Consider the following 18,475-nt stretch of genomic DNA (forward strand, 5'->3'; position numbering starts at 1 on the left):
AAACCATCACGCTACACTGTCGACGACTGAATGAAATCAATTCCCTTACGCCTTCGAGAAATCTTACGTAATGATCGTGGGTGGGTTGGTTACTAAAAGTATAAAAAATGTTCAAATGTGTGTGAAATCTTATGGGACTTAACTGCTAAGGTCATCAGTACCTAAGCTTACACACTACTTAACCTAATTTATCCTAAGGACAAACACACACGCCCATGTCCGACGGAGGACTCGAACCTCCGCCGAGATCAGCTACGCAGCCCATGACTGCAGGGCCCCAGACCGCTCGGCTAATCCCGCGCGGCTACTAAAAGTATACTCGTCCACAAAACCCATGTAGACAATTATCTGATAATCGGTAAAGCTTTGCTTTGTCGCAGCTCTTTAGCATACTGCAGTTCACTTCACATAAAATATTATCTGTAGCCTCTTGGTATGTGTGGAAACAAAATATCTTCAAAGTATCCTTCCACACGGCGACTTTGCAGAGGCAAAACAGAAGACTTGGAATTAAAGACGTGCGTTTAAACTAATACATGCCACTAAGACAAGCATCACGAAACTTCTGTTCCTCTCGTTAGATCCTGCGGATAGGAACGCTCCAGTTAATGTAGCACGCCAGCCTAGATTACGTCCGAAAGTGCTATAGCGACTGGAGCTGTATAGGACTTCCACCAGCACAAACCAACACTAGAACCATCTACGATTATATTACCAGACATCGTCCATACAAGTCAACTCTGGTAAATTAACCTACAAAAAACTGGAGGAACGTCTGGAAAAATATCAACAATAAAATTATACCAACTAGAGTCAGTGCCGCATGGAGCGACGTTGTAAACGAAACCATACCCACAGCGGAACGATTATGAAAAATCTAGTTGGGACCATGTCCATACTGCGACAAATGTGGGCTTGTAGAAACTGTAGCCCACACCTACTTATGTGAAAGTAGAATCAGAATTTGGAACTGGACTAGGAAGTAATTAGCACTATCAACAGAACCGCAGAAAGTCATATACCAATAACTGAAGCTTTAGAACCCGACTGGAAATGTTACCCGTCCGCAAAGAATAGCAGTTATTAGGGGCTTCTGGGACAGTTTTACGTCGTAATAAACAAAACTTAGAACTTAGAAGAGTGCATGTTTTATATTGCAGAAGAACATTTTAAGCTGAAGAAAAATAACAAATGTAAGGAATGGTTTAAAATTTTTTTATCTATTGCTTTATGTGGGCTACAAAGAGGTGGACAGTTTTATTGATTAGAAGCAGAATACTATTCTTTCACTTCCTTTTTATTCCTGGAATATTCTTTTACGTTGGTTCTAAAATCGGAACTGTTCTAATTTGGCAAAACCCCTCCGGCTCCGAAACTTCTTCAATTTGTTTAAAAATATATGGCTCCCTTACAGACCTCATATGCATCCAGTGCATAATAACTAAAATTGTGAATATATTTCTAAATGAATGTTTGTTATTTATTTTTCCGTCACTCTGTTCACTGTTATAAGTTATGTTCCACAAGGAACGCACGCCATTGGAGGCGACAATCTGTAATTTATTTTACCTTAATTACTACTTCAATTTTGTTCTACAATTTAAAGGAATATATGAGTGCGAACATGGAATACATGTGAATAATGCAGCTGCTCAGTGACAGGTATGGGGGAGGTATTGTGGCCAGGCCTCGGATTTTCGACCCCTGCCCTCTTTGCCTCCGCCTACCTGGTGCTGAAAGTCTTCTCAAACTTTTTTAAAAAATAATAGTGCAGTGGTCAGCACGTCTGTCTAGTAAGCAGGAGGTCTAGGTTCTAAGCTCAGTCGGTCACAAATTTTCATCTGCCGTCGTTGCTGTATTTCAACGCGCTGTGACAGTGTGGACGTCGGTCCTTCGAAATTTAAGATGCAATTGTTTTTTGAGGCAACAGAGGTGATTTGCGAACATTTGTCTTGCCGTCAAAATAACGGGACTCCAACGGCATCCAATCATTAGTCATACCTTTGTGCCGGCGCTAACCCATGTCATATACATGCGAATTAGATTGCAGTTCATATTTAGTCAAATAACGAATGGTCAGTATACAAGTATGCCGGCCAGAGTGACCGAGGGGTTCTAGACGCTACAGTCTGGAACCGCGCGACAGCTACGGTCTGAGGTTCGACTCCAGTCTCGGGCATGGATGTGTCTGATGTCCTTAGGTTAGTTAGGTTTAAGTAGTTCTAAGTTCTAGCGGACTGATGACATCAGACAATTAGTCCCATAGTGCTCAGAGCCATTTGAACCATTTTTGAACTATACAAGTATTTACAAACAGTAGAAGCAGGATTGCAGCGAACTGATCACTTAACCAAGTGCAACATAGAGTACCTGTGTAATGAGTCACTCCAGCTGCGTAGCTCAGGGTAATATTTTTTAAGCAATTCATTGCAGAATTAATGTAATACCCGCACGATGATCTCTGTAGTCATACTGTATCATTAGCAGCCCGCGAATGTAGTACTATGTTCGTTAAATCTGATTACTCAAGCTGAGGCCAAATAAAGACAAGCGACGACGCCACAACACTATCTTTACTTAAGTAGGTAGTCAGCGCTAAATTATGTGCGCCACCATTAACGTTGCTGTAAGCAGTTTGACAGCATATCACCACCACAACTACTGACAACCTGAACCATTATCATCAAGCAGTTGTAACTCGCAGTGATTACAAGTTTCTCATGTTTGTCAAGAATAGCGGAAAGCGCCTCTGAAGTTCCATTTCCATTGCGCCTAGAGCGAAGAGAATCCTAAATATCAGTAATAGGTCACCTAGCGAAGAGAAGAGTCGACGTATTGTCTCAAGTTCTTGCAGTTTGATGTTAATGCAGTTCCAGATGGTTTCACACTAACGGGTTCTTTTGGCTATCGGAATGCTCATATGGGAATTATAGAAGTGTAATTGCTAGAACGTTCAACTACCTTAATAACACCTCATTCTGGATTGAATACGACTCGGAAAGCAACGTTAATTTGACGTTTCCAACCATCTCCTGACGTCTTCCTGAATGAAGTCTGAAGTGCACGCACAGTTGTGTTGCCTGCCGCAAGGATTCTGTGAAGTGTTGTGGCAGCTGGCAGTCATTGCTGAATACAGACATGTGCGAATATCCTCTAGGGGAACTCGTCTTTGTTGCATTTTTTCCATACCGTAATTAGCACAATAACATAAAGCTTGTTCTGCTGAAGAACTTGATGTCCTCAAGTCCTTAAATAAGAATCTCCTAGCGTGAGTAATGCATGAAAGGAAACAGACTTTTGGACAAAGGAATGGACAGCTCCCTGCTTTATGCGTTTCCGATAGCGCCTACGATAAGAATCTGGTGTCACATTATGTTTCAGAACCCTAAACTGTTAATTTTTTTACCTCATACTAAAACAAAAGTTATGATATGAGAAGAGGAAATGACTTATATGCTTCTCAGGAAATTAAGTTTTGCGTGTTTATTTTCTCACTTCATTCTAAAACAAGGGCGTTAATATGAGAAGAGCAAATGAAATACGCGCTCCCAAGACATAATATTTCCTTGTGTGCTACTACTGCATACATGAAAGCCCTGCAGTAAATTTTTGTATGTTGGATAAATTTTGATATCACCTCACATTCCTTCGTGAGAAGGTTCCTATTTTCTTGGGATTCAAATAGAGTCTACATTTCATCACAGGTTAATATTGTGATGACTAATGACATGATACCCGTTGCAATTGCTCCATGGCACCTGTGAGTAGAGTCTCACATTGGTTACTATAAGAACACGCAGGCAGTGATACCCGCTCACTGCAGTCAGAGCCAAGGTGATTTCTTTCTGTTTATGGCGAAGCGTCTGCTGCAGTGTCCACGCTCAGCCAACATAAACAAATCGCGGCGGCATTGGACACTGCTGATCGCTGCGCTTGTCGCGAGCTTCGACAACAAGAGCGCACTGTCTCTGCTTACGATACTATGGAGTTAATACATCTTACTTAACGTAATATGCAGGACGTGGGTTGGGTGAAAATTCAGTTTGTAACTTCCCATCGCATTGAAATACTTTGCAGTCATATTTGATGCAATATTTATTGTTGGTTGCCTCTAATGTTAATAGTATTGATTCAGATTGTGCATGAACACGAAAACACACACACACACACACACACACACACACACACACAAACACACAGTCATTGATTCCAGTGTGGGTGACTACTACTGTGTGTTGAACAACACATGCACCAGTTTCCTCAGTTGGCGTCGAGTGGATGAGTTTTTTCAATTACCTTGCATTGCAAGAATTGTAAGGTGGAACCTGAAAGTAAATGGACTTGTATGCTAAAGAGCTGCGACAAAGCAAAGCTTTACCGATTATCAGATAATTGTCCACATGGGTTTTGTGGACGAGTATACTTTTAGTAGCCGCGCGGGATTAGCCGAGCGGTCTGGGGCCCTGCAGTCATGGGCTGCGTGGCTGATCCCGGAGGAGGTTCGAGTCCTCCCTCGGGCATGGGTGTGTGTGTTTGTCCTTAGGATAAATTAGGTTAAGTAGTGTGTAAGCTTAGGTATTGATGATCTTAGCAGTTAAGTCCCATAAGATTTCACACATTTGAACATTTTTTTATACTTTTAGTAACCAACCCACCCACGATCATTACGTAAGATTTCTCGAAGGCGTAGGGGAATTGATTTCATTCAGTCGTCGACAGTGTAGCGTGATGGTTTACTTCCCAACATATGTTTTCTATGTTTGTCCAAAAGTCGCTTGCTTTTGTAGATCCACGTGGCAATGGCCTTGTTACCTCTGCCCACATATTCTCTATCTGGTTGATGTTTGGTGATAGTGGAACAAACGGCAACAGCTTTATCCTCTCTTGGCTCTGAAACCAATCTTGCACTGCTCTGCTGTGATGGATGGGGCTCTGCTCCTGTAAATAAACTGTTATCTCGTTAGTTCTTATATCTATATTTAAATAACGTATTTGTAATAAGCACATTGGATTATTATTTTCCACAGTGTTTAAGAATTCAGGCCCTATCATAGATAAGTGGTCTATATTCAACAGTCCGATTAAGAATGTGGTTTACCCAGTCTATCATATGATGAGAGTCGTAGTCGGATATCCACATTAAGACTGCCTGGCTGAATCCGATTAGAACGATCTGGTATCGAAATGAAATTACAGAAATCGGATAATTTTAACGTCTATATTGCAACAATGCTGCGCACATAAATTCCTATGATAGAGTAACAGGTAGCAACTGCCTAAGAAAAAGTGAGAAATATGTCTACTAGCAGCAATGTAACGTAATTATAACCCACATTTATGTGATGGAAATACTGCATCAAACAATACACATTTACTTCAGTGGTGGGAAGATACACCATATCGGGTTTGCTGATTACATAATGACAATAATAATAATAATAATCGCGTGTGGCGGATAGGGGAAACCCTCCCCCATATGGGTGGTACCGAGGAAATCAAATATTAGGGGTGAACTAAATACTAACACAATCCTTAACGGTTACTGAATCCGTTGAATCGAAAATCCAAACACGTCTGAGTGAAAATCACCGCCACTCTGGTCACCGTCTGTTAGCTCAATGAGCTTGGCTGAAAATATTTGCTTTCAAAGGCTTCAACACCTTCTGGTCCTGTCCGATCCTGGTATCACCCAAGCCAAACCAATGAAACACAAGCAAACATGAACTACGCAAGCAAAGTCAACTTTACCCCAAGTGGTACACAACCCGGCTGTCGACAGGCGGCAGTTGGATTTTCGAATTCTAGGGAGTCCAGGTTAGCACGGCAGAGAATATCGAAGATCTCTGGTAAATTTCTCTACAAGCAAAAAACATGCATTTAAAAGTAAACATCGATACATTGATCCAAACACGAAAACTAAATAATCTCACAAAAGATTTCGACCGACAAAAAATTCTCATCCTTGCTCGTCAAGAACCACAGCTAACTGACAGTGAAACCTTGCATTAGGGAAACCATTGCATCTTCAAGAGCAAAATACAACAAAAGGTAGCGAAAGGCGTACCAATCTTCGGCATCGCATTTCTCGAACTCAGATCTATCATCAACTCTGTCAAAGAAATCACACCCATCAACAATCAAAAGGTTCAAATGGCTCTGAGCACTATGTGACTTAGCAGCGGAGGTCATCAGTCCCCTAGAACTTAGAACTACGTAAACCTAACTAACCTAAGGAAAATACACACATCCATGCCCGAGGGTGGATTCGAACCTGCGACCTTAGCAGTCGCGCGGTTCCGGACTGAAGCGCCTAGAACCGCTCAGCCACCGTTGCCGGCCCATCAACAAGCGACTTATGACTATGCTCATTCAGGGCCCCAGTAAGAAATATACTCTCATCAGTGCACGTGTCCCCACCAACATCGAAAAGAAGAAAAACACCGAAAGTGTCGAAAAATTCTGGAACACACTCGAAAATACTAAGAGCAAAATTCACCAAGATGACGTGAAAATACTAATGGGAGTCCTCAACTCTCTATTTGGGACAGAAAAAACCTGTAGAAAAATCATTGGTACAAATTCAACACACGGAAACGCTTAGACCAACGGCACACGTCTGACTGACATTTGCCAACAATTCAACGACAAAAGGATGTCTTACCACTTTAGGAAAGAACCAGTTCCCAGGTAACATGCTTAGCTACCAGGTGCAAGCTGCTTTCTTTCGCCTTTCGAGACTCGCTGAAAGCCAGATTTTTAATTCTTTTGTAGCAGAGCTGCAAGCAGGCAGATAAAAACTCAATAAGGGTATCTGAGACAACGCTCGAGCAAAATTCGTCTTGCTACTTTCAGTAACTCTTAGTGTCAGAGCGAAAACCTGCCAAATTCATAATGCCACTTTTGTTTTCTGCCGACATATTTTTTGTTGTTGTGAATACATAATTTTATCAATGAAATGTTACACTTTCATAATACTTAGAAAATGAAATAAATACAGATCTTTTAGAAGTCAAAAGTCGGTAATATGCTACTAAATCGTGTTAAAATGGTCTCAATCGTGTCGCAGACACTTAATGCTTTATTAAGATAGACTCCCGTCGTGATGTTTCTGTTGTAAGCTAAATTTAATTTGTATTAGTGCAGTGAATATTTTAATTGCATTTTCCATTAGTTTACTAAACGCAACAGTAATTATCAAAGAGAAATTAATCAGCAGAAGAATTTTCTTTCACGATATCTAAAACGATCTGACAATGCTAAAGTTGTTTGCAAATTCTACGCCTGTAGAAACCTACTGGTTCTAACGACGTCATTAAACTAGAGTAGTTTCAAGAGTATTTTCGTCTAGAAATGAATTGCCTTGACGGATGATCGATCAAGAGCGGGAAAGGTAAAATTTTGCAATTATATGACGAGAGGGACAAGTGCCTGTGTGAGGACTTCCCTATCAATACAAGTGCCTGAGAGACGACTTTCCTATCAATCTCCTGGATTGTTTTGTCTCTCAAATCAACATACGGCGTTATCATGCAGTAGCACAGGTGATGTAGTTTTGTTGCTTGATTTTCTTACACTGCGGCCGAAAGGCGTCCCAGTTGTTGGCAACAAATTCCAGCTGTGTTGCACACACCCTGGGGGCAGAATTCGTAGCCCAAAACACACTTTTGGATTTATCAGATCTAAAATATTATGTTCACACTGCTCTTTCCTCTAGTTTACGTCTTTTGGTGGGGTTCAGCCTTTCATTTCTTCTTAGGAAGTTGACGATAAAGGCATCATAACAAGTCACCAGTAAAAGTACTGCATAGGAATGCTCGATGAGTGACCTGATGACGTTCAATGATAGTCACTCCGTTGATTTTTGTTGTTTCGAATTAGAGCATGCAGTACTCCTGCACCAGACTTCTGAACTTTGCCTGTTGAATGCAAATGTCGCATGATGGTAAAATGGTAATCTATCACGTATATCAGTAGTTGAGACTTCCTTAATGTGGAAAATCATTCATGCCAGAACGATCTTTGTTGAAACACGAATATCTTTTTCTGGCGCATTTTTCCCAAAAGCACTCGCTCCAAACCCAGTTCAAATCTTTCTAGCTGCCTCCTCTGCATTCACCCCTTTGTTATACCAAAAGTAAACGTTGTGTTGCAGATGTTACACCTTTTTCCACTTGCGACTCAATTTTACAATGCTTAACTGTAGTTCATGATTTTCAAGTATGCAAAATCCAATGCTTAACTGCAAGACGATAACTAGAACTTCAAATTCGAAAATGACAGTTAATACATACGCTGACAGCGTCGCGCCGCGTTCACATGGGCGGCGCCGGATTTCAGGCGGCGGGTGGCGTCTGGCCGGTGGCCGGTAGCCGCTGCAGCGCGAGGAAACCTCGAGCGTACGCTGTTATGATCGCGACGCAGCCACGAGCTGTCCTGTGGACTTGTTTCTGGAATACTTGTTATTGCTCGTGGGTAGAATGTTAAGCGAATTATCTTCGATGCTCAATCAGACTCATAACTTTAGACCTAAATGTGTAAAAAAAAAAAAAAAAATGCACGAAGATTACCACTGTAACACGGGCTCACACAATCCGAGAACATCTCGGAAGTAAACAACAATTCCTCCTAACACTTCCCCATCTAACAGTGTTGCCAGATTGTGCAGATGGCCGGACTTAGAGTTGTCAGGGGCGGTCAGTTTTATTGGCCACCTTAAGTGAACGACTCGGACTTAGTCTCTGTGGCGGCCGGCCGGCGGTCAGTTTTTATGTCTAAGACCGTACACTTGAATTATTACGTTTCCCATGAAATGGTGGCAGACGATGCTGTGGCGTCTTCGGAGCGCGAGCTTCGTCGGTGGAAGATATCTCAGCACAGCTGAACGAACGTTTTCTTCCTGCTGCTAGTCTAATGGACAATGGCAATACTGTAGAATACTTTTGTCAACTATGTGACCATCGATTCATGTTCGTGAGTGGATCATAATTATGTTAGTAAATTCACTCGATATTTTTATGTCCTTTAAATTACATTTGCTACATGATTCGCATTGAAGAGGTAGGAAATGTATATTATTTTGTCCAGGAAGCACGTTCCAACAGAATTTCATGCTTACATAGACATTTGTGTTGCGAATTAGTCGTCTTATCCATCACATGGATAACGAGGGGGCTCCGTTTGGCTACAGTTGTTTCATAGCTAGCAAGGGAACCTCCCCATCACACTCTCCTTAGATTTAGTTATACGTTGGCACAGTGGATAGGCCTTGAAAAACTGAACACAGATCAATCGAGAAAACATGAAGAAGTTGTGCGTAACTATGAAAAAAATAACCAAAAGGAATATCGCTGCACGGTTTTGGTGGAAAGGGGAAACGAATGTTCGTTTCTGTGGCATGCACGTCCTTTTAATTTCTGGTACGTATTTCGAAACATACCGTCCTGAAACTAGTTAGAGATGTGAAAGATGTTCTGTACATGTTCATCTATACTCCGCAAGCCACTTTACGATGAACATTCAATCTCCCCTCACAGGTGATGGCGAACCCTGTAAATGTTTTGCTGCTTGCCATGGAGATATACAACAGACGCCAAATTAAGCAATCAACAGAAAACACGCGTGGAGACTATGTGTTGTGCGACATTGTTTTTAAACTTCTAGACGAGCATGTAAATGACGCAGACATGTGGCTATAAACAACTGAAACACTCGATATTGCAGACTGTGAATCTACAGACGGCGAAGACACCGACGAAAGTTGCACTCATTAAGACTCTTCGAGTGATAGTGCCTCGTACCATCATCAGTTATCTCCGAAAGTAACACCAACAACTACAATTACCTTATCAGACAAAGAAAAAGCGGTGACGTATTGGTTGAACGAAAGTGGTAAGAAACGCCTACGTGTCAGTACTGTTCAAAATAAGTATCGCTTTGTCCGTTCTGAACGTGAATTGTATAGATGGAAAAAGGAAGTCGCTGAACGACGTAAGAGTCGACTGGAAATTGCGACGGAGATAAATGCGCGACTTTTTGAGCTATTTACCAATGCCAGACAACAGTCATTTAGTGTCAGCGATACAACTTTGCGTGATTGGGCGTTAGAGATTGCCAACGCGATAGGCGCTAAAGAATTTACAGCTTTTCGAAGTTGATTAGTCGCTTCAAAAGATCACATAAAATTGTGGCAAGAAAAATAACAAAATTTGTATCGAGCTTTTCTTACGAATGCAAAAAATGAGATCGCTAGTTTTAGTGAATCGTACATGTACAATGCAGGTCAGTCAGCTTTTCAAAAAGAAATGCGTGCGGAAAGAACACTGTCATTCAAAGGGGAAAAACATATTGAGGCGATTGCGCAGTCCACTACTGCACTCACCCATTCATATACTACAATGCCCATAATTAGTCTGGATGGTTCATTGATGCCTAAACTATATGTGTGTCTTCAAGAACCAACTGGACGTTTTGGACCACATGTCAAAAGAACAATGTTCTACGCAAACAATCTTGTGGTTGACGCATCGAAGTCTGGAAACATGGGAAATGAAAATGTTACACTTTTCATGCGTCATGCTTTTCTTCCGTTCTGCGGGAACAAATCTCTTCTTCTAGATTCGTGGTCAGGTCATAAAAGGACTGATTCATTAAAAGCTGTATTTCGAGCCCACCCTGACAAAGAAGTAGAGATACTTCAGATTCCCCCCGGCACGACGAACGTAATTCAACCTTTAGACAGAGAATTTTTCCGTCAGTGGAAGGCATTTTGCAGAAAACTAACAGAAAATTATTGTGTGCAGATCATTGCAATTTCCTGTCTATCACCGTGACAATATTCTCAAGCTGCAGTCAGTAGTACATTATCAATTTTCCTCCACACGGTTTCAGAATTTGATTAAGTATATGTGGCACTCGTCGAAATATACTGATACTAGGCCTGATTCATTCCTAGTACCAGCCCAGTTTTGTCTACGGACATCTAACAAAGTCTGTGATTCGCAGGGCTGCCATATTTAGTCTTTGCTTGTATGTTCTTCATCCACAAAAAAACCTATGTTTTGAACATTGTATCAATATTTCGCATTTTTGCGGTAATTACAAGAAATAAAATTTGGACGTGTTCTAAACCGTATATTTATTTGTGTCTATTTCATAGCTATTTGGAAAGAATGTTGTAGATAACATATCAGCCATATTTGTCAACGAATGTTTCATTATCATACGATCGCTTTCACTGGGGGGATCAGCTCTCTCACTGCTGTGGCGAGAGAGCGGCGCGTAGCTAACGCCACCTTGTCCCTAGATGGCGTTGGAATAACGTAGCAAGAGAGGTCAGGGTTGTACGAGACGCAGTTATAAGAGCGGAAACCATGTGATAATAATGTCTTACTTCATAAAATTGTTTACAGACTTCCAGGTCATGTCAGCAGCTAAAATTCTGCATACAGGCTTCTAGCAATGTTAACTAACAGTGGTAAAAAAAGCAACACAAGTTTCGACATGACAAGTCTAACCATTCCCTTGTCAGAAGGGACTGTTCCACACTTGTCATGTCTTATCCTGATAAATATGACATGAAATGAAATGTTTACGTTTTGCATATGCGGCAGGCTTAACGTAAGAAACATTTCTGAAATATCTCAGGCAACCTGAAGAACACTTCGTGAATTTTAGCTGTAGAAGGTTGCCTTATAAGAAGGAAAACGTGTTTATCCCCGCTCGCCGTGTTTCCAAGTGGCGCAGTTTACTCTGAGGCAAACATAATTCTCGCCGGGCGTAAGAAGCGACTCGACTAACGAGGGGAACTCGCCAGGTGTCATAGGCTGATTGTAAGGAAACTTTGCTCAGCGAAGGAGAGGACAAAATAAGCGAACATGTGTTTCGACTTATCTGCAGACACTCGACCGTTTCCGAGAAAACGACGGTCAAAGTTATGAATGTGCTGTTGCTATAGTGTAGATACCTTCTGCAGCCGAGAACGCCATTGAAGCCGTGGCTCAGTGGCTACCGTCGTTCCTTCTTAACTTTGATTCCTGTCTTCGAGACCATATTGGGTTTTTTTATTATTATATTTTCCTGCCTCTCTATCAGAATTATCTATGAATGTTTTTTTTCTAATATATGTTGAAATAATGTTGTCATTATTCGCAAATTAACTTAATGTGTAATTAATGAATTAAAAAAATAATAAACGAATGAGACAAGCTGATCTAAAATCATCTGGTCTGCCTCATGTATCGTTATATCCAAATGGTTTATAAATGTTAATCTACAATTAGATCCGACTATGGAACATTTAGTGTGTCAAAACCGGTAATCCAATAAACAGTATTTAAGCGATCTTGGCTTCTGAATTATTTCTACAAAAAAAAAAAAAAAGTAGAAATGGTTCAAATGGCTCTGAGCACTATGGGACTTAACTTCTGAGGTCATCAGTGCCCTAGAACTTAAAACTACTTAAACATAACTAACCTAAGGACGTCACACACATCCGTGTCCGAGGCAGGATTCGAACCTGCGACCGTAGCGGTCGCGCGGTTCCAGACTGTAGAGCGTAGAACCTCTCGGCCACCCCGGCCGGCTATTTCTACAACAGAGTGATCGCCCCACTACGCACTATGTGTTCCCTTTTTAACTTATTTCTTTACACAGTAAATTAACTGACGAATAACGACAACAGTGTTTCAACATAAATTGGAATAAACATTCGTAGATAAATCAGAGAGTGAGGCGGGGAAAAAAGGAAAAACCGGGTTTCGAACTCGCAGCGCAAAGTTCCGAAGTCGCTGTGGTAGCCGCAGAGCCACCGCTTCAGTTGAATCCTTACCCGCTAAGAAGTATCTACAGTATAGCAACAGCGCATTGAAAGCTTTTTCCGTCGTTTTCTCAGAAGCGGTAGAGTGTAAGCAGATAAGCCGGGACACGTGTTCGCTTTTTGTCCCCTCTTTCACTGAGCGAAGTTTCAGCAAGATCGGGGTATAACACTTGGCGTGTCCCCTCGTAAGTGGCGTGCGTTGGGATTGAGTAGACAGAATGCGTCCACTTTCCTCGACTACTCATTGACATGTTTGGAAACTTTCTTTCTTGTAGTGGCACTTTGCATTATGAGGAATGGTTTTCCTACTAATTGACTTTGCTCCTAATTAACGTGTACTGTGTAGTAGACCTACTGCAACTACTTAAACAGGAAATGTTTGTTTATTTGGATACTCCACTACTTAGTTGCTACATTTCGCTATAATATTTTCCTTTGTTTCAAAATGGCAAGTTAAGATGACCACTGCAACTTGATAACATCAGTAACAATTTAATACTTTGAAACAGTTATATGTGGTGTGCGAGGAGTGTACTTTGTTGAATGAGGAACACATTAAACACGAAAGCTGCGTCCAATAACAATAATTAACTTTCGGTTACATGACAAAACACAGTTCGAAGCACTGTCAGTTCATCTCAGTACCCAGTAAAACTTAAACTGGAACGATCGAAAACAAACTTTTGTGGGGAAGGCAAACGAATGACTGCGTTTTATTGGCCGCACACTAAGAATACGGAACAGGCCAACTGAAAACTCTGCCTACACTACGTTTGTCCGTCCACTGCTATAATATCCTTGACAGACGTGATTGACTGCGCACGCAAAAACGTCCAAGGAACGGTAGCACGATTTGTAATGTCACGAAATAGGGGAGAGAGGGTCCCAGATTTGATAATCGAGTTGGGGTAACATTCATGAAAATAAAAGCATTGGTTCGGCCGGCCGCGGTGGTCTCGCGGTTCTAGGCGCGCAGTCCGGAACCGTGCGACTGCTACGGTCGCAGGTTCGAATCCTGCCTCGGGCATGGATGTGTGTGATGTCCTTAGGTTAGTTAGGTTTAAGTAGTTCTAAGTTCTAGGGGACTGATAACCACAGCAGTTGAGTCCCATAGTGCTGAGCCATTTGAACCAAAAGCATTGTTCGTTGCCGCTAGATCTTTTCACGAAATTTCAATCACCAACATCTGTTCTGAATGCCAAAACATTATTTCCTCGGGAACTTACACAGGAAGAAACCATAGTAATAATGTAATTCAAGGCTCACAAGAAAAGATTTAAGCGGTCCTTTTTCCCGCACGCTGTTAATGTGTGGGACGGTAGAGAAATAGTCCGAACCTTCTGCCAGGCACGTAAGTCTGCATTGCAAAGAAATCCTGTTGATGTACTCATGTAGATGTAACAACGAAATTATGTTGCAATTGCCACATGTGACTTTCATTTGATTTGAACATCGAAGTTGTTTGCCGTTTATTTACTTTTTGTTCATTAGTTTCAGCCATATACGAACACCAAGTCGCTTTAAATTGATATTGAAGTACAGTGTCATGCATGGACCAATAACAATAAATTCTTACCTACTTGCTATGGTACTGCACTATCTGCCAGCGTCTTCAGAAGTGGATATCGCATACGACGTTCCTAGGGTGTTTATAAATGGATATTGCAGACGACTTCGAACGAAGTTTGAATGTAGCTTCGTAAAAGTTCCGTGATCAAACGATCTGAGTTGCTGGCGAATACGTTTATCCTCACTAGACAGTGTATATTATCATTATACATGAGGTTAATAGGGTTTCGCCGGGTGCGGTGGCTTCAGTCACGAACCGCACGGCTGCTTCAGTCACAGGTTGGAATCCTACCTCGGGCATAGATGACTGTGATGTCCTTAGGCTAGCTAGGTTTAAGTAGTTCTAGGTCTAGGGGCTGATGACCTAAGCAGGTTGGTCGCATAGTTCTTGAAGCCATTTTTTGACTTTTCGCGTAAATTTTCTTTACATAAACGGCCCTATCTTTAGATTGCGTCGACATAGAAGCTCACTTTTTTACACCACCAAGGGACCGGTTTCCGCATGTTATGTCCACTCGTTCTGGAGGTAAACGCATTTTAAGGGTTGGGTAGACCGATAGACGGTCAGAATGTGAGACTAGTAGGGTTCCGTTTTTACCGGTTTAGGTGACGAAATCCTAACAACGAAAACAGCTACGACAGCTACTGAAGATGAGGGCCGCATAAATAACACCCCCTACTCTTTATTCGAAATGTTCTAGTTGCATTCGATACATCATCATATTAATCGTTGCTGCGCTTTCGATCCAAATCACGTTTACAGGAATGCAAATAGAATCCATTTGCCTATACACGTGGTAATCCACATCCCAGTATTAATGCCACAGCGTTTTAGAAGTGGAACATGCCCATTGCTAGCTCGCTTAAGAAACACTTCGGCTAATCAACGTTTTCTGGCTGTGGCGAGTCTAGTGGAGAATTCGATACAGTGTAGAATACGTTTGGCAGCTATGAAGCCGTTTATTTCCTCGGGTGGTGTAGAATTATCCTACTAAATTTACTCTCTAATAACAGTATTTTGTTATTTCGATAAACATCCCGAATGATTGTCACATATGCGGTGACATAAAGGTAGAGAATTCGTGTTTTTTAGTCCAGAAAGCTCTATGCAACAGAAACTGCAGATCATTTTGCCATTTTCATTGCGAAATTGCCGGCTTATTCATGTCTGGGGTAATAATAGAGGGCTGTTTGCCTGGGGTGTCTGCTAGCGTAGTGAAAGGAAGGTCTGGTTTGTTTTCGGTTCTAATCTCGATGGAGCCAGGTAGAACATCAGTAAAGCAATTTTAAGAAATTCTCGCGCCCCAAATACGTTTTATCGCTACCTTTATTCTGTACTGGCGCCCTGTGGATGTCAATATGACACTCTTGTAGAATTTCATACATGTTACTGCCTACTTTTTCCGCTTCTGTCAATAATGGAATTGACTTAAGTGTGGCACTGAATGATTTTTAACTGAATTTCGTTATGAATCTTCACGCATTGCTAAATTTGCACACTTTCATGGTAGGTCAGCAACGGTAATCCAGTATGACTGGTCTGAACGTTGACACAGACCGTTTCGCGGCCGAATGCGGATAATATTTTGCTAATTCGTAACGATCTGGGGTTCTTTGTCTTACTAAAACAGTTATGTTATCTCGACAAGTTGAAATTCATTTTTTTTTTTTTTTGTGCTGTCATACCAATTAGCGTATCTTCTTTCAGTTCTGTCTTATATTTTCGTGCTGTATTTAACACACTAATCAGCATTAATATAGTCATACAAATTATTGAAAACAGCCTAAAAAAGTTCAGATAGTTTGTCAGTTTCACGCCTGTGCATAGTATGTTGGTAGCACTTCGTCGCCTTGCCTGTTATGCTGTGTAGCAGACTTTAAAGCCGTGCGGATCAGCATAACGAAAAGGCGAGGGGTCTCGCTCGTTTTGTCCACGACTGTACATGAATGAGATCGTCGGACCTAGTTCCATATTCTAGTGCCCCATTGAAATTAGCTGTTAATTAACAAGGACAGAATATTAATCGTATGCTGCAGTCAATGTGATCCCTGGAATTACGGAAGACATATTTTTCAGACAGGTCAGCACCTTCAGTGTTCGTCACAAAGGAAATAAAAATGAAATTTTTACAACCCAAAACGGCCGGCCGCTGTGGGCGAGCGGTTCTACGCGCTTCAGTCCGGAACCGCGCTGCTGCTACTACGGTGGCAGGTTCGAATCCTGCCTCGGGCATGGCTGTGTGTGATGTCCTTAGGTTAGTTACGTTTAAATAAGTTATAAGTCCAGGGGACTGATGACATCAGATGTTAAGTCCTATAGTGCTTAGAGCCATTTGAACAACCTACAACGAACACAAAGGAAATGATGCAGCAGGAGCTGCAGGGCAGGGCAGCGGGCATAAAACCAGCCATACATTTATCAAACGGTTCTCAACGAAACGAAGGACAATCTAAACAATGATTTAAATTTGTTTCTCGCTACTGTGAGTCCAGCGGCTTGCTCAGTATACCATAACGCCTATGGCAGTTCCTGCTATGAAAACTTTCTTTGCTGGAAACGTCTGATAAGTACTCTCGTTGAAACCTTGACAGGTAGGTGAGAAGCAGTGCATTATGGTCACTTACCTTTTTCACTAGTGTAAAATTCGTGCCCTCTAATCTTGAGTAACGTAAGGGATTACTGATCATGTGCATCATTACATTTCGATCACAGTGCATTCTACTGTACACAATATTAAACTCGTCAAGTGAAGCAGAAATTTCTAGCATGTCGTCTGATATCCTCCTGGCTTTGAGCAATGCGTCTGGCTGCTCTCGTTAGATACGATTCGTCTTTCCTCCTGCTCGACATTGACTGAAGGATATTTGTGTGCGAGGACGAGAAAATTACTTTTAGTACATTTAACATCTCTTTATTTCGTTGTGGGTAAATACAGTTGCCGTGCAGCAGTGAGTGTCAGAATGGTTTGCGTGGTCCGCTGGTGGTGGCGGCGTTCCACGCGTGCTGTGATGGGCTGCGCTGATGGTTGCCTGAGTGTGGTCTCAGTGAGAGCTTCCTAGTCTCGCCAGTTTCTGAAACACAAGCCATAAATTCATTTCAACAGAGTTTTTTAGAGTAGAGAATCATTGCAAAGCTTGAAAAACTAGTATGATCAATCGTGCCATCAAGCTGAGCAGGCTGAACTAAAAACTACAAAATGTGCAACAATAATGTTTATGACTAAACAGCACACCATGAGCTCGGAATTGGCAGTAACAAAGTACACCGTATTAGAAAATATAAATACATTCGCGAATGGATCACTGAAAATTTTAACAATTAGGAAGCCTGAGAACCTGTAATTATGAAAATAGAAAACGAATTTCACTTTAAAAAAATTAGACAAAAATTACATTTCCTGTAACTGAAAAATCCGACGTTATAGAATAGTGATCATACTAGAAAGACTCTTCTTGTCAGAGACACATGCTTTTCGACACAAAATGTCAACAAGTGAATTGGAAGTAAAAGAACTAAGAAATGAGAAAAATTTAAGGACCGAAATAAGTGATGGAATATGTCATCCAAAACCCTATGCAGAAACCTACAGTTCAAACACTAAATCAGAGTTACAATGCGTATCCTAACGGCTCAGCTAAATGGAAGCACAGAGAAAATGGATCCAAACGGTATAACCCATCGGAATCACACATTTTTGAAAAATAAGTTTGCTAGATCGAATTGATAAGAAACTAGGATCGCCAAATTTAAAGGACCGAGATTCAATCAGGGAAGTCAAACACGTGATTTGGAGGAAGAACAGAGGAGGAGCAAAAAAGACACATGGGTGCAGCAACGGGGACACACTCACTTGTTGACGTCAAAGAATATTGGTCTAAAACCACCGCCAACAGGTATCGATTTCGCGTGACCTGGACGGCTCATTCGCTAACAATGAAGAATAAACAAATAGTACAGTAGTAGTATTGCTACAAAAGATACTGGATTGCCCGCGTTTGCTATCTCTTTCTGGTTCTTCCAAGACTTCTTTTTCTATGTGGCGCATATTTCATTGTTTGTAGTGGTAATCGCCTCTCCAACATTCTTTTCAC

General features: G+C 41.5%; 1 protein-coding gene across 1 annotated transcript in view; it reads right to left on the reverse strand.

Moving 5' to 3' along the window:
• Positions 1-17,279: 17,279 nt before the first annotated feature.
• The window catches only part of LOC126418724 (uncharacterized), a 35,975-nt gene continuing 34,779 nt past the window's right edge, over positions 17,280-18,475 (reverse strand). The window contains exon 7 of the mRNA XM_050085629.1: positions 17,280-17,455. Within this exon, the coding sequence (XP_049941586.1) occupies positions 17,426-17,455 (30 nt within the window). The 3' untranslated portion in view covers positions 17,280-17,425. The remainder of the gene's footprint in view (positions 17,456-18,475) is intronic.

This window comes from Schistocerca serialis, chromosome 9, assembly GCF_023864345.2.
Source record: "Schistocerca serialis cubense isolate TAMUIC-IGC-003099 chromosome 9, iqSchSeri2.2, whole genome shotgun sequence".
NCBI classification, from domain to species: Eukaryota; Metazoa; Arthropoda; class Insecta; order Orthoptera; family Acrididae; genus Schistocerca; species Schistocerca serialis.